We start from the raw sequence: 27,626 nt of genomic DNA, 5'->3' as shown, positions 1-27,626 counted from the left end.
CTCTGGCAACTACAGCTGGCGTTTTTTTTTTTTTACCATAAAGTTTTGTTTTTGCACTGTATTTTTTTACAAATAAATGCAATTGTAAAAGACTAATGGTACTTTATGAAGCTTTATGAAGTGTGTGTGTGTGTGTGTGTGTGTGTGTGTGTGTGTGTGTGGTGTGTATCCTGACCGTGTCTGCAGCAGCTCGCTGGCGGTCAGCCGGTGGCTGGAGGTCTGCGGTGTCCCGCTGCTGGAATCCTCCGGCGTCTGGATCTTCAGTTTGCGCTCGTCACATATACAGTCCAGGCCCGTGGCTCTGCTGTATGATGGCGGGACGTCTCTGTGTGGCGTCTGCAGCAGGTCTGAAGCGCTGGACCACAGCGTGTCCGCTCCACACTCCTCCACGGTGTCACTGGTGCCCTGCCGCGAGTACAGCTCCGTGCCCTGCGTGCGCTCGCTGAAGGTAGAAAGAGTACAGACTAATTATACTCCAGTTCCATTACTTGGCCAAACATGTAGTGAGAGTGCAGTAAAAGTATCTGGTGTAAACATTACTCAAAGTCTGAGCTAAAAGTACTCAAGTGTAGTGAGTATCACACTGTGAAAGGTTGATGTGTTTACATGCGACATTCTGCAGGAAATTTAGTGAACACTTAAGGCCGTTTGGAGGTTTCAGTGCTCAGGTGACATCTCCATCATCATCTAAACCACAGATGTCAAAGCTAGTTCCTGGAGGGCCGCAGCCCTGCACAGTTTAGTTCCATCCCTGCTTCAACACACTTACCTGTAGGTTTCAAACAAGCCTGAAGGACTCAACTACTTGGATCAGGTGTGTTTAATTAGGGTTGGAACTAAACTGCGCGGATCCCCGGCCCTCAAGGAACTGGCTTTGACACCTGTGATCTAAACAGTCTCTCAGTCTTTGCATCTTCTTGCACACTTTTACTGCTTCTTACTCTACACGTCTGCTGTGTTTATGAAGCGCTTGTGTCTTGAGGTTTTTCTACAGTATGTCCGACAGATCGCTCTATTGTGTCTTTTCTTTTCTATGACCTGCTTTAACACACTTTACTCTGTTTTTTAGTCGCTGGTTCGAGTCCCGGCTTGGTCAGTTGGTGTTTCTGTGTGGAGTTTGCATGTTCTCCCCGTGTTGGCGTGGGTTTCCACCGGGTGCTCCGGTTTCCCCCACAGTCCAAAGACTTGTGGTACAGGGGAAGCGTCCGAGCTAAATTGTCTGCACTTATGTGCGTGAACAAGTATGGAGGTTTCCCAATGGTGGGTTGCAGCTGGAAGGGCATCTGCTGCGTATAAATATATGCTGGATAAGTTGGTGGTTCATTCTGCTTTGGCAACCCCAGATTAATAAAGGGACTAAGCCGAAAAGTAAATGAATGAATGAATATAAAGCTCTTTGAATTACTGTGGTGTCTGTTATTGTGTGTAAAATGTGCTATAGAAATAAACTTGCCTTGCCTTTATGATGAGATTTTGATCAGATGGGATTAACAGGACTGATAATTCCTCTACGGAAATCAAATGTAAAGAAATATAAGCACAAAATAAAGTAACCGCTGCAGATAATAGTGGTGTGTAAATAGAGATACAGCACTACCAATACACTCAAGTGGATGTTCAAGTGCACATTTGTAAAACTACTTAGTGAAGTCTAATTCCTGAGAAAAACTGCTCAATTACAGTCATCTGGTAATCAACACACTCGGACACAAGAGAGAACACTTCATTCCTGTCGTTCACCACAAGAGGGAGGAGTTGACCTGCTTTAAAGCAGCATTTCTCAATGGACTGTTTCCACATCGGTGTGTTTCTCTTCATAGTTGGTAAACTCAGAGCGCAGTGAAATGTCTTTATTATTTGCTCAAATTATAAATAAATAAAAAACAATGACGGTGTCATCAAGTCTTAAAAACAAGTGATACAATAGTGTGAGACGGAAATTGGCAGCCAAAATGTCAGATTTACTGTCCTGCCCCTCAAACACTGCATTACACACACCACATTACTAGTCATTTGATGCAAAGATGATATAATATGAAGTATAGCTTTATAAATGTGCGTACATCTGTGTATTGTTGAAATTTATTTTGGGGCTGGGATTGAAAAACGCTGCTTTAGCGGGATAGTTGTGTTTAACACCATGCCAGCTTCTATGGCTATGGCTTAAATTTAAATTAATTTAACTAGATTAATACTATCAATAATCAAAAGAATAAACTAAAGATAATACATTCCTCAGAATTAAAGCCAACACAATCCAATGTTGATGCTTTTAAAGGGATATGATAGAATGTATGGCTTGCCTCATACGCAAACAAGTATCTGCATCTGAAAAAGTGTGAATTGAACTCAAGAGCTGTGACCCAACTAAACCAGTTGAGTAATCTCCAGGGGAGGTTATATCCTTTGTTATAAAGTATAGTGTCTCACAGACTGGCGGGTTTTGTCTTTAATAAAGTCTTCTCCCCATAAAAACTTTGGTCAGCTGACTTATTTTATGTATTAATTAGAATCATCTAATACATTGGAGAGCCATCCAAGAATGGTTAAGCCGAATACAGCAAAATCTAACAGATAGTTCACCCAAAAATGAACATTCACTCACTGTTTACTCTTCATCAAGTGTTTCCTCAAACCTTTATGAGTTTCTTTGTTTAGTTTAACGCAAAAGCAGATATTTTGAAGAATGCTGGAAACCTGTAACCATTCACTTCCATTGTAAGAAAAACAGACACTATGAAAGTCAATGGTTACAGATTTCCAGCATGTTTTAAAGCATCTTCTTTTGTGTTCTTTGTCTTTCATTCACCTGTGGATGTTGGTTGTAGTTAAGACTATCAAGTTTATATATATTTATATATCATTTTCTTGTCGGCTTAGTCCCTTTATTAATCCAGGGTCTCTACAGCGGAATGAACCATCAACTTATGCAGCATGTTTTTACACAGCAGATGCCCTTACAGCCGCAACCCATCTCTGGGAAACACACACACACACACACACACACACACACAAACAAACACAAACACAAACACATACACTACGGACAATTTAGCCTACCCAATACACCTCTACCGCATGTGTTTGGACTGTGGGGGAAACCGGAGCACCAGGAGGAAACCCACGCCAACGCAGGGAGATATATATATATATATATATATTTAATTTTATACATATAATGTATAATGCAATGAATATATAACTCAATACATGTCCTTTATCTAGTTTTGCTTAAAGCTATAATGTTTGAGGATGTGTTGAACAAAAATCTTAAATATGATATGGGAAATGTGTGTGTGCCATTAGTATGGTGAATGAACCGATTCTGCATGTGTGTCTGTGTGTCAGCAGACGGTTGTATAAATGGTGTGTCTATCAGCACAGATCTATATCAGTGTTCCTGCAACACACAGCTGTTTGTGTGTGTGACACTGGTTCACGGGTATAAAAGAGTCACCTGCCTCCTAATGACAGCAATGAAGCATACGCGCACACACACACACCTTGAGGCTGCACTGTCAGCAGATGACGGTACGTCCACACCAGAGATTCTGCAGAGTTTGGGTCGGCTGCGCTGGCTGGTCTTCAGGACTCGCTCCTCATCCAGTGTAGAGTCCTCCACGATGCTGGATTCAGTGTAAACACTACAGAAACACACACACACACACACACACACACTCGTCATGTTGAACTATGATTATTATTACATGCTGTACAAGTGTTGTTCATTATTAGTTCATGTTAGCACTCATTGACTAACATTAACTAACAGGACCTTATAGTAAAGAGTGACCTGATAAGGTAATTATTCGTATATTCATATATAATGGTACATAAGTACAAAGTAATACTGAATTACAGTGGATTTACCGTAATATTATTTTACTTTACTTGGCTTCTTGTCCACGAGTGGAAATTTATCTTTGGCTTCAGCACACAACCACATCAGCGTTCACATTACACACATGACAGAAAACACATTCAGCGTCATCACATCTATCACATCAAAACTCTATTTAAAACCTTTTACCTACTGAGAAATCAGTATTTAAACTTCTAACCCTAGTGAAGCCTTTAAATGTGACTTTAAGCTGAATATTAGTGTAGTCTAATATTATGTGCTGTCATCATTGCAAAGACGAAAATAAATCAGTTATTAGAAATGAGTTATTGAAGCTATCATGATTAGAAATGTGTTCTTCTTTCCATTAAACAGAAATTGGGGGAGAAATATTAGCAGGAGAGTTAATAATTCAGACTGCATCTGTACATGCGAGTGAGTGATCTGCACTGTATAGTTTGGCACATGTGTGTTTAGTGAGTGTATATTTAAATGAGGTGTTGTGTGTTGTTGGTTTAGTGAAGGATCAGGGAGTAACGTGTCCTTCGCTGAGGCCTGAGACAGAAGCCTGCTGTTCAAATCTGGCACACTAAGCCCTCCCCGAATACCTTATCTGCAGAGTGCGCACTACTGAGGGTGTGAACACCGAACCATCCAAATAAACTGGGCTGCGAAATCCCAGACTGCTTCACTGAACCACACGCTCATTTATCCAGAACACGGTCTAATTCACAGCTCAGTCACTACCGAGATCACAGCTTTTACTCATATTAGTCTGCTTGTTTCTGTGTGGAGACACAGGAAAATATTACCTCTAGATGAACAGATTTTTACCTGTAATTAAATGACGTCTGCAGGAATCAGGAGTTTATTGTATATCATATATAATTATTTATAAATACATTTTGTTCCTTTTCCAAGCAGCTTTACTGCAGTTTATTTAAATGAAAACTACTTTTTTTACAATAACAAGTTAATTTATTCATTTTCCTTCAGCTTAGTCCCTTATTTATCAGAGGTCGCCACAGCGGAATGAACCACCAACTACTGCAGCATATGTTTTACACCTTTCCAGCTGCAACGCAGTACTGGGAAACACCCATACACACACTCATGTTTTTGGACCTTTGAGGAAACCGGAGCACCCGGAGGAAATCCACACCAACACGGGGAGAACATGCAAACTCCACACAAAAAAGCCAACTTGCCCAGACCTTTTTGCTGTGAGGCCACAGTGCTAACCACCGAGCCACCGTGTCACTCACAATCATAAGTTTATTTTGGCTGATTACATTTTTTCTCATTGTTGCAACAACAAACTTTTTTGTTTATACCTTAAAAATAGTGGAAATATAGCCAGACTAGCTAAAGAATTACTTTTTAAACTCTTTTTATGAACTCAGAAAATAAAAGCTTTACATTAATATAAACATTTCAGAAATAAAATATAAAATTAGAAACTACCCTGGTGCTTTAGCTTGCAATTCTGCATTCAAATCTGATCGCAAAACCGTCAGCAATTTACAGCTGTTCAACTAAAACCTTCATATTAAAGCAAGCAGCATGAATTCAAGCAACAACTGGGCAGAGTCGCCAGGAGGAGGAGTGGGGCAGTGGTGTCAAAACTATGGAACACAAAAATCTCAGCGTTTCTGCAGGTTTCACCAAGTCACTTTAAAGACTTTTTAGGACCTTTGCAAGATTAGTATGATTAAAATTCCAGACTTATACAGGGTTAAACACTTACATCCCTATCATAAACCCAACGATTTCAGACCAGTGCAAGCCTAATTTTCACGTTTTGCGCCACATTGTTTAATTAGCAAATCCATATGCGCCGCTTTGTGGTCTATAGAGGAGGTGTGTTAAGGCGCACTGTTGGAGCGCTGCTATTCTGAGGAACTGAAATAGACCAACAGCACCATTGACCAACTAAAAGCTGCTCTAAACTCCAGCAGAGTGTGTTAGTTATGCACATATGCAGGTCCAGGTCCAGATCCTGCTATCTACGCTTGAGTCACTGGGCGTTGCAGGCACGGTTATTCAGTGGTTCGGATCTTACCTCTCTGTCAGGTCATTCAGGGTGTCTTGGAGGGGAGAGGTGTCCAACCTACAGCATCTAAACACTGGGGTACCACAGGGCTCTGTTCTTGGGCCACTTCTCTTCTCCATCTACATGACATCTCTAGGATCAGTCATCCAGAGACATGGATTCTCCAATCACTGCTCTGCTGATGATACCCAGCTATACCTGTCTTTTCACCCTGATGATCCCTCGGTTCCGGCTCGCATCTCAGCCTGCCTGTTGGATATTTCACTCTGGATGAAAGATCATCAAGTTTCTGCCAACCCGACTCTACATCATAACTTTTCAATCCAGATGGATGGGGCAACCATTACTGCATCCAAAACGGTGAAAAGCCTTGGAGTAACGATTGATGACCAACTAAACTTCTCTGACCACATGTCTAGAACTGCTTGATCGTGCAGATTTGAACTCTATAACATCAGAAAGGTCCGACCCTTCCTATCTGAACTATTTAAAAAATAAAAATAAAAAATTACGACTGTTTTGCTTCTTACACTTTCTTTTGCATACCTGAAACTTGCCTACAGCACTTATCCATTGTTGCTCTTATAGTTGTGTAAATTGCTCGCTTGTCCTCATTTTTAAGTCGCTTTGGATAACAGCATCTGCTAAATGACTAAATGTAAATGTCTAAACGCTCACACACTGCTGAATACACACAGGATGATCAGCAACACACACATATCTTTACAGATGAACACAATTAAAGGATTAAAATGATCCAGAAATGATGATTTAATATAAACACACTGCCTCATGCCTTCTTCACCTCGGGGGGCTTCTTCAGTTTATTGATGATCTGCATCTGTATAATGTGATTATTCTGATCAGTATTATTGATTATCTGCAGATTTATAATAAACACAAGTGTAGATGTGTCCAGCTGTGGGGTGTTGGAGGCGTCTGCATCAGCATATGTGGATAAGAACAGGACGTGTGTTTGGATATAACTCAGTTTTCTGACCACACTTCATTATTATTGTTCATTTATTCCTCTGCTGGAGATTAGAACTGAATTTAGAAACAGTTTTCAAGCAAATCTTTGTGTTTAACAAAGGAGATTAAACATGTGGGCTGATGGATGTGTTCAGTGGAGAGAGTTTCCACCGTTTCCTCACTCCACCAAAGTAAAGGAGTAAAGAGGCTGAATGGAGGAGGCTCGTTCTTTATCCTCGCGCTGCGGATGCTCTGTTTAACCCTGTGTTTACTCTTACAGAGTCGCCATGTAAATAGCAAACATTCCATGGAGTGACGCAACTGACTCCTTAAATCAGGGATGTCAAACTCAATTTCTGGAGGGCCGAAGCCCTGCACAGTTTAGTTCCAACCCTGCTCCAACACACTTACTTGTAGGTTTCAAACAAGCCTGAAGGACTCGATTAGTTTGATCAGGTGTGTTTAATTAGGGTTGGAACTAAACTGTGCAGAGCTGCGGCCCTTTTGGAACTGAGTTTGACACCTGTGCCTTAAAGGAATGGCAGATGAGACTCTGGATGCAGCGTTTCTCAGCGTCAAGACAGAAGAGTGTGTTTTCTGACCTGGCCAGATTCTCCGTGGAGGTCTGCAGCTCAGTGTGCTCCTGCGGGGGGAGATCTGGGTCCGTCCGCAGCGGGCTGAAGTCAGAGTAAGCCTCCTCTGTGGGCTCCAGGCTGGACTGTGTGGACGCCGGCCTGCACATCTGCCTCTGGTAGTACATGCGAATGCTGTCCCGCGAGGGGACGTTACCCTGCAGAAAACACACACCATGTTGGAGCCGTTTCCATTCCTCATCCACGACTCATGCTTTTTATTTTCTTCAACGATTTAACAATATCAGCTTAAAGGTCCAGTGAAGTGCCAGTAAACATCATTTGGGAAATAATGAACAATGAATAACTCTGACTTCAACTGCGTGTACTGCGGTAAATCGCTAGATGTGTCGTGTGTTCTGTGAGCTCCACCTTCTTGGCCTCGTGTGTGAGCATGCAGCGCTCGATTCGCAGCACGCTGGAGATGTCGATGTGCTCCTGACATATAGAGTTGAGCCAGGCGGTGAAGCTGTCCAGCAGAGCCAGAAACAGAACCCAGGAGAACTTCACCATGTTGAAAACGCGCTTCATCATGTTATCTGGAGGACAGAGAGAGGTCAGAGAGCTGCACCGCTGACAGACGGGACTCTATGAGCTCATGTTAAAGGGTCGGTTCACACAATTTCCTCATCATTCGCTTGTTTCGTATTTGTTTTTCGTTCTGTTGAACTCAAATGAAGATATATATGTATGTATGTGTGTTTGTTTCTTTAAGCACTTTCCAGTATACTGAAGAGCCCAGGAAAAAACAGACACTGACTTCTATAGTGCTTCAGTTATGGATGTCAGTAGCTGTGTTTCCATCCAAACATGTGAGTTAGACTCATGCATAAAGCTGTAATATTGCACACGAGTTGCGAAACAGAAGATGAAGGTGAAACGCAACGAATGCAACGGCTTTAGGAGGCGTGAGACGGGAGCAGACAGATGCTCAAGGCAGTTCTGGAGGGAATAATAACTGAAGAATAATAATACTAAAGCACTGTGATGACGGACTGACGGAGGGCTGAGGCCTTTTACAATCAGCAGAACGACATTTCAGATCTGCAACATTAGCCGCGTATCCACTATCGCGCTTAAAGCGAGCCAGCCAAGGCCAGTTGCGTTTCCGCTGTCACTTCCGGGGCCTAATCAGGCCAAATCGGGGCTTTCTTGGGGCCAGCGGCTGGCCTTTTTCGGCCCGCCGAATACCTTGGGTCAAAGAGGGACAGCCGGGGCTTCGGGGCGGAGTGAAAGGAGAGGAGGGCACAGTTTTCCGATCGCACTCGAGTACATACGCCAAACACATAAGCAAATAAAAACTAAGGGAAAGAAAACATCTGGAACAAGTTATAGGCTAAGGTCTTTTTTGCGTATGATCGCCCTTATGTTCCTCTTTTAGATGTAAGGCTGTTGTATAAAATAATAAAGTAGTTTTAATTTATAAGTGACTTTTCTTTGATGCGTCCTCCTCGATGTTTCAATAACGCATAATAATCTTTACACCATATTAAACACACAGCAGACAGTAAAGCTTTTCCAGAGTTTTTGTCTAGTTTAATAGGTGCGTTTGTGCACGTTTAGATGCCTGTGTGTGTGTGTGTGTTTGAGACCGAGGAAAAGAGCGCTCCCTTCATAGCTCAGTTGATGCCGCGCAGCTTTTTTCTTTTATTTTTTTATTGTGTTTATTTATTTTGGAGATAATACACTATATAAATACAACAGAAAGACATTGAAGTTTACAAATTTCGTGTCGACTTTTGTAGGCTCAAAACAATAGTGTCATATCTAGATAAAATAGCCTGAGCTATATCGGATATAATAAAATCACATTAAATAAATAAACCAATTTAAACTAAGAAAAGCTAGCTAGAACAATTAGGTACTATATCAAACTGTTTTTAAGACTTATTAAACTTTTATTTTTTAAAAGCTTTTCTGAAAAAAATAATGATTTTAGATATTTTCTAAAAGCAATAAGCACCGGAGAATGTTTTAAATATCATTTATAAAGTGTTTGGATACGATGATAATAATCAAATCATGCAAACAGCATTTTCGGGGTGAGTGAAAGCAGAAACTAGGCGACCTTTTTTTTTCTGACTTCCAGCTGCGCAGACATACATTGTACTGCTGTACAGTAACGTGTCGTTTGTTTGTTTTGGTTGTCCTAATTTTAATAGTTTGGTGATGATGTGGTGATGTGCTTTATCTGCCTGATTCCCGCTAAAGTGGCCGGGTTGAGTGACGTTCGATTCAGGGGATGTTCTGGGGGCGGAGTTTGCGTGACGCGCTACTAGCCCGACAGTGAAAACGCGACATGATTTCAGCCTCACTGCTCAACCTCCCGGGCGATTGGCCTGGCCTGATAAAAGCCCTGGCTCGCACTGGCCCGATAGTGGAAATGCGGCTAATGGAAAGCTGCAAACATGGAGAGCTGCACACCAACGTTAATGACGCAAAGACCCTCACACACACATTTATATCTGATAAACATCATGCAGACGGATGAAGAGCAGAGTTTATTCACTTAACGTGTTTCCATCACAGCATATGCATGGATTCCTATGGGATAAAAAGTGTCTCCTGCTCAGCTGTGAATGCATAGGTGGATAGACACAGCTAATGGCTGCTGGTTTCCATCATTCTACACAATATCTTGTTTTGTGTTCAACAGAAGACAAGTTTACAACCACTCGAGTGCGAGGAAACGCTGAGGAAATGTTCATTTTTAGGTGAACAGTGTCTTTAAAGAGTTAAATCTCACCTGGACTGTCAGAAAGCTCGTCCTCCGTCACTCCATCCTGATCTCCCTCTTCAACGGTCACGTTCGCTGCAGAGAAAACCACAAGACTTTAATTACAGTCATTCAATTCAACTGCATCTGTATAGCGCTTTTAGCAATAATTATTGTTTCAAAGCAGCTTCACAAAAGGTGCACATTACTGCAATACACTCAAATTAAGGTTATTACCTACTTTACCTTCATTAGTTACCAATAACATCAACTAATTGACAAGCAGTTAACAGTTAAAGTTATTAAATATAAACATCGTTAGCCTGCAGTTATTCAGCATATAGGTGATGTCCATGTTTAATGAAGTGTGTTTGTGAGTGTGTGTCATTATAATTAAATAATAATTACTCTGAATTATTTTGTATGCATCTCATTTGTGTAAGCATCTCATCACGTGTTGCTTCCCAGAGGAAAGAAATCATACAAGATACAGATTTGAGTGTTTATTGTGTTAAACTTCATCCATTTGTACGTTTCCATGGCTGTTTTTATCTTTAAAAGTGATATTTTAATATTGCCGGGAAACAAATGCTCTGAATTTATGATCTGATTTTCTTAAAGTGTTGCACGGAATTCATACAAGGTACTGTTATGATTTGTTTTCTTTCTGTCTTTTTTTTCACCCTCCTCTCCGTTTGCTCAACCCTTAGGTTTCTTATTGGATTATTATTCTGTCCATCATCATTATGACGCTCTCCGGTTCCACCAATCCCAGGACGAGCCGCAAGGATCTAAAGCCCAGTCAGACCAGTGTGTGGTGTGCGCTCTGCCTCGGCGTACCCTTTGTGCTCCACGCAATTTGTTTGTGCAAATGCTTCGTCTATTTAGTGATTTATCTCAGTTACTGTGGTAATTCCAGTTTGCTTGTTGAACTTCGATGGCTTTAAGTAACATAATATGATGGTTGTTGTGTGATTCTAAACTAAGCTTTATCGGACTTATCCGGTTTGGTTAGTTTTAGTTTAGATTGATGTTTTGTTAGATTAGTTTGAGTGTTTTGCCACCTGTGTATTTTGAGTTTTGTAGTGTAATTACTTTAGTTCAGGTGTCGTATACACTGAAGAGCTCGGTTTTTGTGTTTCTTTTAGACGCCTAGTTTAGACTTTAGATTTCAGGATAGTTTTGTTTTGTTAATTTCTTTGATTTGGCTTACACTCGTTGTTTTTGTTTAAAGATAATAATTATAAATGTTTATTTCTTTTTTTTACCCCCATTTATTATTGTTACATGTTTCAATTATTGAGTAAAAAGCTTAAATAAGAGTAACTGATCCTTGCCTCATTCTTGATCTGTCGCACACATTACACCCGTCTCACTTAAATGTTACAGCATCCCACTTTAACATCATAAACACGTAACAGTACAGATGATGTAAGTGTTAGATTCTACTACACTTCATCCGTTTCCCCCTTCGGCAGCTTTCAGTTGTAATTCTATCTATGATCAGATTATGCAGGCTATATATTTCATGTGTTATGTCATGGTGTGATGTTGAAATTGATGATTGGGTATGTTTATTGCATGATTGCACAGCATCATATTGTTTTAATTGTACAAAGAAAAAAACAGAACAGAAGCTTTAGTGCATTCCTCTCACTATTCTGATCACATATGAGAGATTTTACTATTGTACTCCTATTATTATATGCATTTATTACCCTATTCAAGTGTCAGCAGATTAAGTGAATGTTTTATTGGCTCAATCTGGCACCCTCAGGTGTGTGTCTGAAACCCCGTCCGGCCTCATATGGGATGAATTGACCAAAGCGAATCTAACACGGCTTTCTCAAACCCAAAGAATGCGGAGGAGCAAGACTGGCGTCCGTTTATAAACTACAGAGCACAGCGAATATGTTCATAGGTCATACCTCCTGACATGTGGACATTTGTTATATTACCGAGTATATAGAGAAAGCATATATACTCAGTAACTCTCAAAAGTCTTTCCATAGATTCTGACCTAACAATGGTGAAATCGAGGACTTAAAATGCAGCGTTCCTAATTTATGCATGTAATAATCGACATACTAAATTAAATATGAGCTCGTTCTCTCGTTACCTTCCTTCTGCTCCCTCTTGTTTGTGTTGCTCTCGGTGTACTTTTGCCAGAACCTCCGTTTCTCCTTCCGCCGCTCTTTCATGGCGGTTTTCGAGTCCGTAATCCAGGCATGATAAACAAACTGAGGAGCACAAAGAGGGACGTGAGATGCAGGAACACGAGCCGGACTTGAGTTTGTGTGTGTATATGCATAGATGCTTTCTAATTAACTACAGAGCGACGTTTGGAATCAGCGTCTGAGTCTGATTTAAGCACTCCTCCAGAGAAAAAGCAAACACATGCAGGGTAAAAACGGCCTCGGTCTTCCAGAAGGGGATTAAAGAGAGACGTTAAATACGCTGTTTTAGGAAAAGCGTCACTTTAGATGTTCCCGTCCGTCACAGACAGAAACACAATACACAGACAGGAAACCAGCGTTCGGGGATGTTTTGCTCCAGAGGACAGGAATTGTGATTGTGGTGTCAGTTCTGCTCCAGAAAAAGAATGATTGCACTGTTCACAAAGGAGAAAAACACAGCCTTTGTTTGACCCAACCCAGGAAAAACCTCTGCAGCTTACTCGCATGCATCTAGAGCTGGATGATACACACACCGCATACCCCTACATCCATCCATGCCATGATCAATCCATCTATTTAAAGTGCTTCCTATCTACGCGCCCATCCATCTATATATCTATGCCTTTTCATCTGTCCATCCATCTTACTATCTATCTATCTATCTATCTATCTATCTATCTATCTATCTATCTATCTATCTATCTATCTATCTATCTATCTATCTATCTATCTATCTATAAATTTATCCATCTAAAATGTTATCGATCTATCTGTCTATCCATTCACACAGGTATCTTTCCATCCATCCCTCCATCAATCTGTCCACCCATCCATCTATCTATCTATGAATCCACCCATTTGTCCACCCATCTATCCATCAATCCACCTCTGTCCACCCATCTATCAGTCCACCCATCCATCCACCCATCCATCCATCCATCCATCCATCTATCTGTCCACCCATCCATCCATCCATCAATCCATCTATCTGTCCATCCATCCATCCATCCATCCATCCATCTATCCATCTATCTGTCCACCCATCCATCCACCCATCCATCAATCCATCTATCTGTCCATCCATCTATCTATCCATCCATCCATCTATCCATCCATCCATCAATCCATCCATCTGTCCATCCACCCATCCATCTATCTGTCCACCCATCCAACCATCTATCCATCCATCAATCCATCCATCTGTCCATCCACCCATCCATCTATCTGTCCACCCATCCAACCATCCATCCATCCATCAATCAATCCATCTATCTGTCCATCCATCCATCCATTCATCCATCCATCCGTCCACCCATCCATCTATCTGTCTACCTATCCATCCATCCATCCATCCATCCAATCATTAATCCATCCATCTATCCATCCATCCATCCATCTATCCATCCATCAATCCATCTATCTGTCCATCCATCCATCTGTCCACCAACCAACCCACCTATCCATCAATTCATACACCCACCTATCAATCCATCCACCTACCTATCTATCTGCCCACCTATCTATCTGTCCACTCACCCACCCATCGATCCATCTATTAATCCATCTATCTGTCCACCTATCCATCCACCTGTTCACTCACCATCTATCCATCAATCCACCTCAGTCCACCCATCTATTCGTCCAACGATCAATCCATCTGTCTGTCCACCCACCTATCCATCCATCCATCTGTCCACCCACCCATCCATCAGTCCATCCACCCATCTATCCATCAATCCACCTCTGTCCACCCATCCATTCGTCCACTCATCTATCCATCCATCCATTCACCCACCAACCCATCCATCCATCCATCTGTCCATCCCTCCCTCCATGTGTCTAAGTAAATTTCCTTTAATTATTTTAACCAACACAACAAAATGTTGATGTTGAATCAGATTTAAAAACCCCACACCATCATCCACACTTCTACAATGCCAGTCAAAATGATGTCACACGTTTATAATATCACCCAGCCCTGCATGCTGCTGCGATCCACAGCATGATACACTGCATTCCCAGCATGCAACTCGGCATACAGCTACAGTGAAAATTATTAGCCCTCGTGTGAAGTTTTAAATTGTCAAACATTTCCCATGAAGATTTTTAACATAATGCATGATGACATAATCACATAATATTAGACTGGATAATCTTCAAGACACTAGTATTCAGCTTAAACTTTACTTTACTTGGGAAATTAGGTTTTATATATATATATATATATATACACACACACATGGCTATTTCACAGGAGGGCTAATAATGCATGTCTGTTAACATGACAGCCAGAAGACTGATAATCAGGATCATTTTGCTCTTCATTTAAATTAGTTATTCTAGCCATGAATGCATGTGTAATGTGCGTCTGGGGATGAGGAGGATGCATGGCTGCTCAAAGGGACGGAGCCGACACTACAGCACACAGGAATAGAGGAGATATATCAGGCATGGTGAAGTACCTTGGCTGCCCTGATTATATACTGCAGTACAGTTTTGGGCAGTTTAATGACAGACTTTGGTAAAGCCAGCAAAGCAGAGGCAAACTTTCGGATAGCTCTCTATAGGAGAGGACAGAGCAGGAGTTGAGTTAGGGTCTGCGCTAATGCTGTTAGCACAATGAATAACCAAACACTGTTAAATACAGCTGAGAGAACAAAACAAGAACGCACACAGACATTTAGGTTAGACACATTTAGACTGGGAATGTCTGTGCATTGACCAAACATGTAAATCACATACACTTGACGATTCATCCGTGTCTGATGTGGACGCACCTTAAGGAAGCATTTAGGTGCCTCCACAACGTCTTCCGTCATCATTATTGTTTACAGGAAAGCATTAATGTTTTCACACGTGATCTGAATGATGCGAGAGACTCTGTACTGTGGGTTGTGATCTGTAAGGTTACACCCCTAGCGTGCATGCAGTAAAGCAGTGCATTTCTGAAAGATTTACCTGGAAGGCTGATCTCTTAGGTTCTTCATCCTTTCTGTCTTCATCTTCCTCCTCTTCCTCACTATCGGTCTCAAACAAGTAATAATTGCCACTTCTGACCACTAAAAAGACAACATAATAACACTCACACATCACTGGATAAACACAATATACACACACTTTGGGAGCGAATGAAGAAACTAATTTAAATTACTTAATTTTGCGAATATATTTAGATTAAAAAATAATAAAAACAAAATGTTTTTGCTCAAACTCGCTTACATTTACACTTAAATGATCTAAAATAATCTTTTAAAATGTTGGCATTTAGTAAAAAGTATAAGGATTAAAACTATATATGTATTAAATTATATATATTATATATATATTCATTTCAGTGAAATGCCAAGGATGTTTTTGCCATTTTAAAGCTATTTAAAAGATTATTTTAATGTATTAATAGTTTAATAATTGTAGAAAACAGAAAAAAAATGACGAACTTAAATACAAAATAATAAAACCTACATAAATAATAAGTATAAATAATATAAAACGACATAGCCAATAAAATACATAAATAATGAGGATATAACCTGGTTTTATTTCACTTTTTAAAAAATTAAAACAGAGAAGATAAAAATCCAAACTCATCTAGAACAATCAGGTGAACACAGAGACATCTGGAAATCATTTGCATATTAATAAATCTGTAAACAAACAATAAGAGACACTAACTGGACGCATGATCAACCCACGGCCTCCACCACTGCTTCCTTTTGCCTTTCTTCTTCTCTTTGCTGCTCTCTTCTGTAACACACACACACACACACACACACAGGTCTGGTATGTGCATTTCATGTGTTTCAGATTTGATTGTAATGCATGTAACGCCGCTGTTAAACGCAGGCACTTGTGGAATTTATGAGCCTTCAGTTTTCTGACACTCATGGTGAACTAAAGTGTGTGTTTTGATTAAGATCCACTTAAACGTGTGTGCAGGAATACACATCATTAATGGCTCCATTCAAACTCCATGCCCATGACTATATATATATATATATACACATATTCGTAACTACATTTTATTTAGCTCGGCTGTTGTTGTTGTTGTGTTTTTGTTATCAGTATGCACCCATGATATAAGAGTAATGCCATTTCAGTTCTCTGCATGTTCGAACATGTGGCGGAGCTGACAATAAAGCTGACTTTGACTTGCTGTGACATAAATATACCTTCCTCCTCCTCCTCTTCCTCCTTGAGCACTGAGTGTCTTTCTCCGCTTTCCTGAGCCAGAGACAGCATCCGCTCCTTCCCTCGCTTGAACTTCTGCTGTCGGCTCTTGATGCGGTCCATCCTGACAAACACACAGAGCGGCAGGAATCTTAAACATGTTCATTCCCCTGACCTGATTTAGCCTCTCCTTCAAGAATAACAGCAGATCAACAGGCAGACATGCGAGCGTGTCGGGGCTGGAGTGGGTGTGACGGACACAAAGAAAACTCTCCAGAGTTTGGCAGAGGTTCGGTGATCTACTAACACACTGTTACTTTACAGCTCGCATCGACACAAGTCTGATGGAAGAACAATTTGCAATGTTTTTTTTTTTATGGTAGCAATTACAGTTTGATAGTGTGGTTTGTTTTTTAATCATTACTTAATTAGCTTAATTGGGTGGAAATCTATTAAACAAATATTTTAGCAAAGTCGGACACGTGCGGGTCTACAAAGCTGCACAATTCACAACGCGTGTCATGAGCAGCAATGCTCTAGCTCCTGCAACAGTGTCTCCTCTACTGGCACACATTCACACCGCACGTGCAAGCAGAGCTGAAGGAGCAAGTGTGCGTGTATAGCGCAGAAACAGTGCATAAAAATCAGTGGATTATTGATGCATTTATTTGGTTGAATTGCTACTATTTACTGTCATGCAATGTGCAATTTACTGTAATGCAAACGCTGGTAGACCCAGGGGGGAAATGATCGCGGCACTGCCGCTTCAGCGACGCTCACGCTCCGCACTGACACGCTGCTTCTGCGTGTGTTATGAAAGCTCTAATCTTCTTTCTGCTGCCAAAACAAGTTTATTTTAAACACATTTCCCAAAAATGAGGCCTTGCCCTGAAATCAATACTGTAAAACTAACACAAAGGTTTTTGTTGGCATCACTGTGTTTACAAGTGCCGAGGAAGAGCAGACTTTAAGATATGATTTGGTTTCAGTCCAACTGGGCTAGCAGTGGCCAACTGACCAATCAGAGCAGAGGCCGTCTAACCAATCAGAGCAGAGTATGACTATCTGAAAAATAACAATAGAAGAGGGTAATCTAACCAATCAGAGCAGAGTAAAGAACATCTGACCAATCAGATCAGTGTACGACCATCTTAAAAAATAACAATAGAAAAGAAGAATCTGACTAATCAGAGCAGAGTACAGGCTATCTGACCAATCAGAACAAAGGCCATCTGACCAATGAGATCATAGTATGAACATCTGAAAAACAACAATGAAGAAGGGCAATCTGACCAATCAGAGAAGAGCAGAGCAGGGTTGCTGACAGGGCAATATAACCAATCAGAGCAGTACCATCAGAAAAATAACTATAGAGTAGGGCAATCTGACCAATGAGGGCAGAGTAGATGCCATCTCACCAATGAGATCATAGTATGAACATCTGAAAAATAACTATAGAGATGGGTAATTTAACCAATCAGAGCAGAGTAGAGGCCATCTGACCAATTAGATCAGAGTACGAATGTCTAAAAAAATAACAATTAAACAGGAGAATCTGACAAATAAAAGCAGAGTAGAGGCCATCTGACCAATCAGAACAGAGGCCATCTGACCAATGAGATCAAAGTATGAACATCTAAAAAATAACAATAAATAAGGGTAATCAGACCAATCAGAGAAGAGCAGAGCAGGGTTTTCTGACAAATGAGAGTAAAGCAGGGCAATATAACCAATCATGGCAGTACCATCTGAAAAATAACAATAGAGTAGGGCAATCTGACCAATCAGGGCAGAGTAGAGGCCATCTGACCAATCAGATCATAGTATGAACATCTGAAAAATAACTAAAGAGTAGGACAACCTGACCAATCAGAACAAAGTAGACGCCATCTCACCAATCAGATCATAGTATGAACATCTGAAAAATAACAATAGAATAAGGCAATCTGACCAATCAGGGCAGAGTAGATGCCATCTGACCAATCAGATCATAGTATGAACATCTGAAAAATAACATTAGAGTAAGGCAATCTGACCAATCACAGCAGGGCAGGATTATCTGACAAATGAGGGTACAGTAACAACATCTGACCAATCAGAGCACAGTACAGTCATCTAATCAGTAAAAGTCAAGCAGGGCCATCTGAGTTGAGCAGAGTATTGATATCTGAACCAATGAGAGCAAAGTAGGACCATCCGACCGATAAGAGCAGAGTGCCAACATTTAATATACGAGAGCAGAGCAGGGCTATTTGACCATAGAGAGTGCAGAACAGACATCTAGAGCAGAGTAGGGTCATCTAACCAATGAAAACTGAACAGGGGAGTTCTGACCAATCAGAGCACAGTAGACTCAGAAATGCAGAGTTTTGATCTGTGTGTGTGTGTGTGTGTGTGTGTGTTTATGTGTAAGAAAGCAGCACACAGTGAAGCAGAGTGAATGTTTACTGAACTCACTGTCTCTTCAGCAGATCCATGGACTTCTTCTCTTCCTCGATTCTGGCTTTCACCGCCTTCACTATAGTGGCCTGGAACAACTCGGCTCCTCTGATGGAGAGCATAAGTAAATAATCAATAAACTATTCAAATTGACATTTAGATATCCTAATATTTAGGCATATATTAAGAGTTAAATGCTTTATTAACACATCCACATGCAGTTCTGTGAGCTCATTTAAAGTGAGGACTATTTAAGCTTCATAAATAACTGATAAATGAGGATTAATTTAACTGTCTTCTACAAAAATGTGTTGTGTTCCTTTAATCATGAGCTGGAGATGATGATCTACAGTGCTGATCGTCTAGGGATCATGACTGGTGTGTGTACCGGGACGCCAGCAGCTGTGAGGAGCGAATATCAGCCACCACGTGCAGGAAGTAGTAGCTCATGAAGACGCGTCTCTGCAGGAGCAGGAAAGCGAAGCAGATGCTGTCCCAGATGATGCCCGCCTCGTCACTCGGCAGCTCACACTGTTTATTAGCCTGCTGCTCCGCTACACACACACACACACAAACGCACACACACACAGTCAGGCCGAAATCTGCTAAACAGCACAGTTAATAGATATACATCAATTAATACTACAATAAAACAATCCCTTATCGCTGTCAGAGCTAACTATTACTATTATTAGTATCTTTATATTAAACAAAGACGATTGACGGTGTTTTTAACAATGCCTGCAGTATTTATTCATCTTTATTTTAAGCTAATTAATATACACCCATTGACTGTGAATGTTTATGTTAGCTCAGGTTAAACATTATTTCAATCCATTGTCGATTGCTGGTTCAAGTTATTATAGTAATATAATTAATGCAGACATCTAGAAGCATATTGTACAGTGTTTAAAGTCACAGGACACCAAAGTTTGGAGTGTGTGTAATTGTTTGAAGCATTACTTACGCTTTGAATATCCTTTAATGGTGCAGGCCAGACTGAACAACTGGATCAGCCAGCAGTGATTCGCCACCAGTGCTTTAATATAACCACACGCCGCTATCTGAGACACGCACACACACACACATTCATGAAGAAAAACAAGAGCATAATAACACAATGGCTGATGTTTGAACACTGTCTTGTGAATCGGTGCTGGGAGTAAATGGGTATTTTCCTATGAAAGAACACATGGTTTCACTAAAGGAGACATTTGTTCACCCCCTAGAGCAGGTTGCAGCAAATGCTTTCAACAGAGGTCATCATGTCTAATTTCACATCACCTTTTGTTTGTTTGTTTGTATAATTGTTGAGCTACAGCTGAAATAAAATTTTTCAATTAAATGTTGTGCACAAATCAGACTTTTAAACATGTAAATACTGTCACTCGAAGATAGAGGACAAGACATCGACGAGCAAATCAAGCAAAGGCAGGTTCAGCTTGACTCGTGCATTCAGAATTAAACACCATTGTGTTACACGTGTTTGTTTTTATTGCAAGAAATTATTATAAAATGTAAAAAATGTATTCTTAATAATATGATTGAAGTATTGTTTCTTTTTCTTTTTTAATATAAATAAATTAGAAAATGACCATGACAGCTTTAATGCACTTGTTTGGTATATTTACCTTCGGCCCACCCCTCAATCAAGTTTTGTTTTTTGCCCCTTCATAACAAAAAGTTTGGGGATCCCTGCCCCAGAGCCAGATGAAGATTTTTATTATTATTATTATTATTAAGGATGGATGCACTTTATTGAGCTTCTAATAAAAATATTCTGAATTGTAGAGCTGGAAAACCCCAAGATAATTCTTAAAGTAAGTTAGATTGGGTGAGTAAATATTGGCTAATGTTTATTTTGGGGTGAACTAACCCTTAAAAACATACCTGATTGATCGCTGATATAAGGTGCACCGATTAAAAGAGTTAAAAACAATTGACCGATCCTTATTTTAGCATCCCTACATCAGAAGCAATCGTTTATGTCAGGACACATTTAAAACCCCACTGAGTGAGCAGATATACTCCAGGGTTTTCTACAGGTTTAAGACATTTTAAGACCTTTTAAAGACCATTATGAGTGAAATTCAGACTTATACATGGCTAAACCCGTAGGACTTTTATAATTTAGGACTCACCCTATAATTAAAAAAATATATTTAATATATATATATTTAAAAAAAACCTAAATTACTTGAATAACACTTAAATAATAACGTGTCAAACCCAGCAAACCATACATACACAATTTGTTTTTCCAATGTAACTTTTCTTTGACAAGCTTAAAAAGCTATAATAAACTCAATGTGGAGTCTGTCCAGGTCAGTGTCCTCACCACATATGCTCTATAAATACATGAAGGACTTATAAATGCTATTGCGAGGAAGATAATTCAAGCATATTAATAAATAGAGTTATAAAAAGAGTTTTGTTAAAGAGATTGTCAGTGCCTGTATGGGTGTTGGGTAGTTTTACATGGACATCGGAAAATTAAGACCCAGTTAAAACGATTTAAAACCTACAACCTCATAGTTTAGTGAGTTTAGAGTCTGCATGAACCGGAAGCTGCCATTGTTTTTGTTTTGTTATTGTGACGCAGTTCCTAAAGAAACGGAATATTAAATAAGAAAACGGTGGGAGTGGCTTGTTTTTTTTTTACTGTGAGCTGATTAGATGTAGTAAAGGTTTTGGGGAGGGTTATTACAACCTAACAGACTCCTCCTCCTCCTCACCATTTCTTTTTGATGTCAGAACTGACAGCTGGAGGGGCGTGGCTGAGTATGTAGCCACGTCCAATACCTCAGACTGACTTAATCGGAGGATGCAACTCAAAACAAACAGGAAGTGCATCTTCAGATTTCAATTAAACATTACAAGGGCATTTTTGTTTCTTAATGACAAAGATGAATTGTTCAGCACAAAATTAGCAATGTGAACCAACAGCATCAATATGGCTAGGTTTAATTTGAAGAGTTTTAAAGACAGCCTGTACTCACCGAGAGGATGTTCTTCATGGTGATCACGAAGACGTTGTATGCGATGAGGAAGTCCCAGTAATGCAGGATACTCTTGATGGGTTTGAGTAAAAGCTCACCGCCGAAGATCAGGAAGTAGAAGCAGGCCACCAGATACCCCATGCAGAAGATGCTGATGCGCGTGGTGCCCGTGATGAAGATGATGGTCAGCACAAACCAGAACAGATAACTGAACACCATCACCTTCAGCATGTCCAGATACGACCTGACCGCACAAAACACAACGTTTACATTCACAGCATAGCCATGACATGAGGAAAGGTTTGGAAAATTATGCATATTTAATCTGACCTGCAGTGGATGAAGTCTGGGACGGGGTTGTGCTGGCTGAAGGTGGCGGCGTCCAGATCTCGACAGATCTCCACATTATCACCAGCTAACAGCTGAACGGGAGACACGCACTCCTCCTCAAACACACGGCCCTGCAGCGACGCGCACAGCAGCAGCATGAAGTCATCTGGAGACAAACACACAACAGGTCAAGTCTGCAGGACACTCAACCTCTTTTCTGCAGTATGTACAGGAATCAGAGAGTCAAATTCAACACCTTTAAGACGTTTTTAAAGACTCTTGCATACATTTGAAGACCCCATCGCCACTTTAGGTTTCAACCGTTAACATTTTAACTAGTATATTTACTACATGCTGATGGTAAAACACGAATCCTAAATTATTCATTCATTTTCTTGTCGGCTTAGTCTCTTTATTAATCCGGGGTCGCCACAGCCAAATGAATTGCCAACTTATCCAGCACATTTTTACGCAGTGGATGCCCGTCCAGCTGCAACCCATCTCTGGGAAACATCCACACACATTCACACACACTTATACACTTTAGCCTACCCAATTCACCTGTACCGAATGTGTTTGGACTGTGGGGGAAACCAGAGCACCCGGAGGAAACTCACGCGAACGCAGGGAGAACATGCAAACTCTAATTACAGGTGAGCTAGCTGTGGTGACCCCTGATGAATAAAGGACTAAGCTGAAGGCAAGTCTGGAAACGAGCTGAATTAAAACGTTTACATTTTTTAAAATCCCGACTGAGAAGTACATCAAATATTATTTGTGTGTTTTCATGCATTTTAATCAAATTTAATGGTTTATTATTATGACAGTAACCTGTTTTATACTAACGCCTTCTGATTAAGAATACAAATCAATAATCAAAATAAAAAAAATAAATAAATAAATATATATATATATATATATATATATATATATATATATATATATATATATATATATATATATATATATATATATTGAATATGGGATGTGAATATACAGACGATGGTGAAGTGACAACAATACACTTTACATTTGTGTTTGGTTAATCCAAGCTGTTCCAGTTTAAAGAGCCCATTTTATGGGTGTTTGAAAATTCCCCTCCATGTAGTATGTAACACAGCTCTAAGTGAAGTGAAGTATCCAGCTAAGGCTTAAATCTGTTAGTGTACAGTGTTTAAAACGGTTGATTCATCTATAAAAGAGTCGACTCATACTGCTTCAAACGAGTCGCCTTGATACCGATTCATTAGGTGTTTCGGCATGACGTACGAACGAAACCAAGTTATTCACGTGCACGCGCAAACCCGGGAGATTTCAAACCTGAGGCCCCGCCCTCTGACGCAGAAACCCAGACACACACACACACACACCCACAAACACGCCGGTCGATTGAAGTCACACTGCAGAAGGATATTATCGAGTCTCTACCCAAAGGTGAAACATCAGCATTATAGCCAAGCAGTTGGAAACTACTGGAAACTTCTGCAAACTACATGCTACAAAGAATACTTCATCAGCGTTTGTTAAAGGAAGGATCAGTAAAGAGTAACTTACTGATGGACGTCAGGATGAGTTTCTTCCTCCATTTCTCAAGTGTAAGTACGTGCGATTAAAGTTGTTGCTTCGTTGACTCTGTCTTGCAAATGTATTTAGTTGTGATTTGTTACTTGTAACCGCGTGTACTGTATCAGGTTAACTGGCTATATTCTCTTATCGCGTGCAAAGTCACGTTAAAAACTCGACGCGTGCTGCTTTGTTTACGGAGCTCCATGGACGAGGGTAGTGTGTGTGTGCGTGCGTGTGCTGTCGTCCAGAGGTATGTGTGTGTGTGTGTGTGTGTTTGTGTCTGTGAAAAGAGCAGAGTGAGTCAGTTTTTGGAGTTTTTGCTCAATAAAATAGTCAGTCGTCTGAATTTTCAAGACCATCGTCTGTATTTACATTGACCCACTGGCAGCTAAAATCCACGCCTACACTATGGAGCGTGTATGAACTGTGATTACTTTTATATTGCTGATTAGCTGTTTGGCATTTCACTCTCTGACTGAAGGCAGTCGACCAATCACGACAGGCTGTCATCAGTCCAATCAGCGCAGATTAGCTCCGCGCTAAGGAGGGGTTTGGGAACAAATGAATCACTGGACGATTCATACAGGAGTCGCTAGGATAATTAGTTAAAAATAAATGCAGATTATAAGACCATGAAAGTGTTTTTTGACTTTGCATGCATATTAGACTGTTGTTGGAGACCCTTACAACCAAGATATGACCCTATTTCATCTATAATATGGGCTCTTTAAACAATAGATGCATGGTTATGGTTTTACTTTGAAGTTTCACAATAACAGTCCTTCTGAATTTGGGCCCTCGCTCTAATGTCTGATTACTCACACAGCAGGAAGAGGGAGTTTGGTTTTGTGTGGAAGTCTGGGAAATACAGCCACTTGATGACGTTTGAGTCCATGCTGGAGGACGAGCGTCTCCACGGATAATCTAAACCACAGAAAACACAGTCAGACTCATAAATGTAAAGTCATGATTCATCAAAAGCCTTCGCACTAATATTTATTCTAAATATACGATTTTATTTTTAGAAACCTCCCCGTAAAACAGCACTGAGGAAATATTTTTTTTTAAATCCAAACTTCATATAAATCTGACTTCGACCGTACATATGATAAACAAATGCAATTATTAGCAAATGAGGCGCATTACTTCTGGATCAGCTCACCTGTGCATGCTGCCGGAGGGATGCCGATACACATCAGGTACTGGAAGGACAGCAGACAGGCTAGAAAGCAGCAGTATTTGGACCAGACGTGAGCGATGGCCTTCCTGCGGCGCTGATACATCACTGCGATCAGACCGAACGCGTGCAGCATAGCGAAGAAATCCATCCGCTGACCAATCACATTCACCGCCAGCAGAAAACACGTCTGGAGGAGCATTCGAGAACATTACCACAAGCTAATTAAAATACAATGTACATCACACAATGCAGATCTAAACAACGTCAATCCTGGCGTCTTTGTGTGAGCTACTTTGAGAATGCTGGGGAAAATAACTTTTGTTTTTATTTCACTACACTGACTCTGATCGTTAAATTCGGTCCTTTGATTAGACAGATTACACAAGCTGGATTCACTGGTGAAAATGCTGGGAAAATCATTTGTTTTGTTTTTATTCCACTACACTGACTGTGATTGTTAAATTCTCTGTTTCATTAGATAGATTACATGAGCTGGATTCAATGGTGAAAATGCTGGGGGAAATAATTAGTTTTGATTTATTCCACTACACTGGCTGCAATAGTTAAACTGCCTCTTTGATTTGATAGATTACACGAGCTGGATTCACTGGTGAAAATGCTGGGGGAAATATTACGTTTTGTATTTATTCCTCTAGACTGGCTGTGATTGTTAAATTCCCTGTTTGATTAGACAGATTACACAAGCTGGATTCACTGGTGAAAATGCTGGGAAAGTCATTAGTTTTGTATTTATTCCACTAGACTGGCTGCAATAGTTGAACTCCCTCTTTTATTAGATAGATTACACAAGCTGGATTCACTGGTGAAAATGCTGGGAAAATCATTTGTTTTGGTTTTATTCCACTACACTGACTGTGATTGTTAAATTTAATGTTTCATTAGACATTACACGAGCTGGATTCACTGGTGAAAATGCTGGGGGAAATATTACGTTTTGTATTTATTCCTCTAGACTGGCTGTGATTGTTAAATTCCCTGTTTGATTAGATAGATTACACGAGCTGGATTCACTGGTGAAAATGCAGGAAAAATCATGTGTTTTGTTTTTATTCCACTACACTGACTGTGATCGTTAAATTCTCTGTTTATTTAGATAGATTACATGAGCTGGATTCACTGGCGAAAATGCTGGGGAAATAGTTTGTTTTGTTTTTATTCCACTACACTGGCTGCAATAGTTAAACTCCCTTTTTGATTAGATAGATTACACGAGCTGGATTCACTGGTGAAAATGCTGGGGGAAATATTACGTTTTGTATTTATTCCACTAGACTGGCTGTGATTGTTAAATTTACTGTTTCATTAGACGGATAACACGAGCTGGATTCACTGGTGAAAATGCTGGGGGAAATCATTAGTTTTGTATTTATTCCACTAGACTGGCTGCAATAGTTGAACTCCCTCTTTGATTAGACAGATTACACGAGCTGGATTCACTGGTGAAAATGCTGGGAAAATCATTTGTTTTGTTTTTATTCCACTACGCTGACTGTGATCGTTAAATTCTCTGTTAATTTAGATAGATTACACGAGCTGGATTCACTGGTGAAAATGCTGGGAAAATCATGTGTTTTGTTTTTATTCCACTACACTGGCTGTGATTTTATAAATTCCCTGTTTGATTAGACAGATTACACGAGCTGGATTCACTGGTCAGACGAGCTAGAAACAGCATTATTTCTAAACAATGTTCGGAAAGAAGGTTTAATATCAAGCAGAGCTTCTCCACAATGTCGTCTATAGCTGTGAATTGCGTAAGCCCCATGTATTTTAAGCAATAAATTACATTTTAAACAATGTCACAATAGAAAACCCGTATGTTAAATGATAATACCATTTAACAATATTACTGTTGGAAAGGCCTCTGTCAAACAACATCAATCAATGCTGGTGTGACTGTACCTCCAGACCGAACTTGTAGAAGAAGTAGTTGATGAAGTATTTGGCGCAGTTGACGATGCCATCGTCCAGATGCTGCCGTGTGATGTTGTGAAATATAGTTCTCGTGACTGGAGGCGTGATGTTATTTTTCATTCGGTAGAAATCCTGGTGGCGGTAAATGGTCACTTCGAACGCCAAGAGGGCCAGCATTAATAAGTTATTCTGTGTGGGGGGAAATGAAACAAAAACGACAGATAAAGCTAACATTCAAGTGAGTATACGAACAAGCAAAGTCCAAAATTTGTATTAAGAAATGATAAATAAAATCTTGCTTAATTTGCATCGTGATATTAAAATGGAGGCACTTTTTGGAGGTAAAAGTATATAAATAGTGTGCTGTCATATTAATAACTAAAGACTTTGATTTTACAAGTGAAAATTCTCAGAACAACTGTACATGTAGCTACAATAATAAAAACTAAAGCAAGGTCTTTTAAATGAATTATAAGTTCTAGTGCCAAATCTTCATACATATAAAAGTGAATACAACATTATTAGCCCCTTATTATTAATGCTCCTGTCTTTTTTTTTACCAGTGATGTTTATGCTCAGGTCTTCACTCATTCATAGTTTTTAAAAACGTTTTATAGTC

The 27,626-nt window shown here is 40.1% G+C and overlaps 1 protein-coding gene across 7 annotated transcripts in view; it reads right to left on the bottom strand.

The window, feature by feature from the left end:
• piezo2a (piezo-type mechanosensitive ion channel component 2a) overlaps positions 1-27,626 on the bottom strand; it is a 150,032-nt gene that overhangs the window by 23,013 nt on the left and 99,393 nt on the right. For all 7 annotated transcript variants that reach the window (XR_012399642.1, XM_073941353.1, XM_073941355.1 and 4 more), the window contains 17 exons: positions 26,996-27,196; positions 25,055-25,259; positions 24,715-24,816; positions 22,327-22,492; positions 21,997-22,240; positions 19,965-20,061; positions 19,386-19,551; positions 19,016-19,105; positions 16,561-16,682; positions 16,064-16,135; positions 15,350-15,450; positions 12,334-12,454; positions 10,245-10,310; positions 7,871-8,037; positions 7,469-7,656; positions 3,504-3,644; positions 176-442 (listed from right to left, as the gene is read on the bottom strand). Coding sequence is in view for 6 of the 7 variants with exons in the window: in XM_073941353.1 (XP_073797454.1) it covers positions 176-442; positions 3,504-3,644; positions 7,469-7,656; positions 7,871-8,037; positions 10,245-10,310; positions 12,334-12,454; positions 15,350-15,450; positions 16,064-16,135; positions 16,561-16,682; positions 19,016-19,105; positions 19,386-19,551; positions 19,965-20,061; positions 21,997-22,240; positions 22,327-22,492; positions 24,715-24,816; positions 25,055-25,259; positions 26,996-27,196 (2,516 nt within the window). In the remaining variant the exon portion in view is untranslated. The remainder of the gene's footprint in view (positions 1-175; positions 443-3,503; positions 3,645-7,468; positions 7,657-7,870; positions 8,038-10,244; positions 10,311-12,333; positions 12,455-15,349; positions 15,451-16,063; positions 16,136-16,560; positions 16,683-19,015; positions 19,106-19,385; positions 19,552-19,964; positions 20,062-21,996; positions 22,241-22,326; positions 22,493-24,714; positions 24,817-25,054; positions 25,260-26,995; positions 27,197-27,626) is intronic.

Source organism: Danio rerio, chromosome 24 (assembly GCF_049306965.1).
Source record: "Danio rerio strain Tuebingen ecotype United States chromosome 24, GRCz12tu, whole genome shotgun sequence".
In the NCBI taxonomy this organism is placed as follows: domain Eukaryota; kingdom Metazoa; phylum Chordata; class Actinopteri; order Cypriniformes; family Danionidae; genus Danio; species Danio rerio.
Note: the sequence above shows the minus strand (reverse complement) of the source record. Positions and strands in the feature narration are given on the sequence as shown.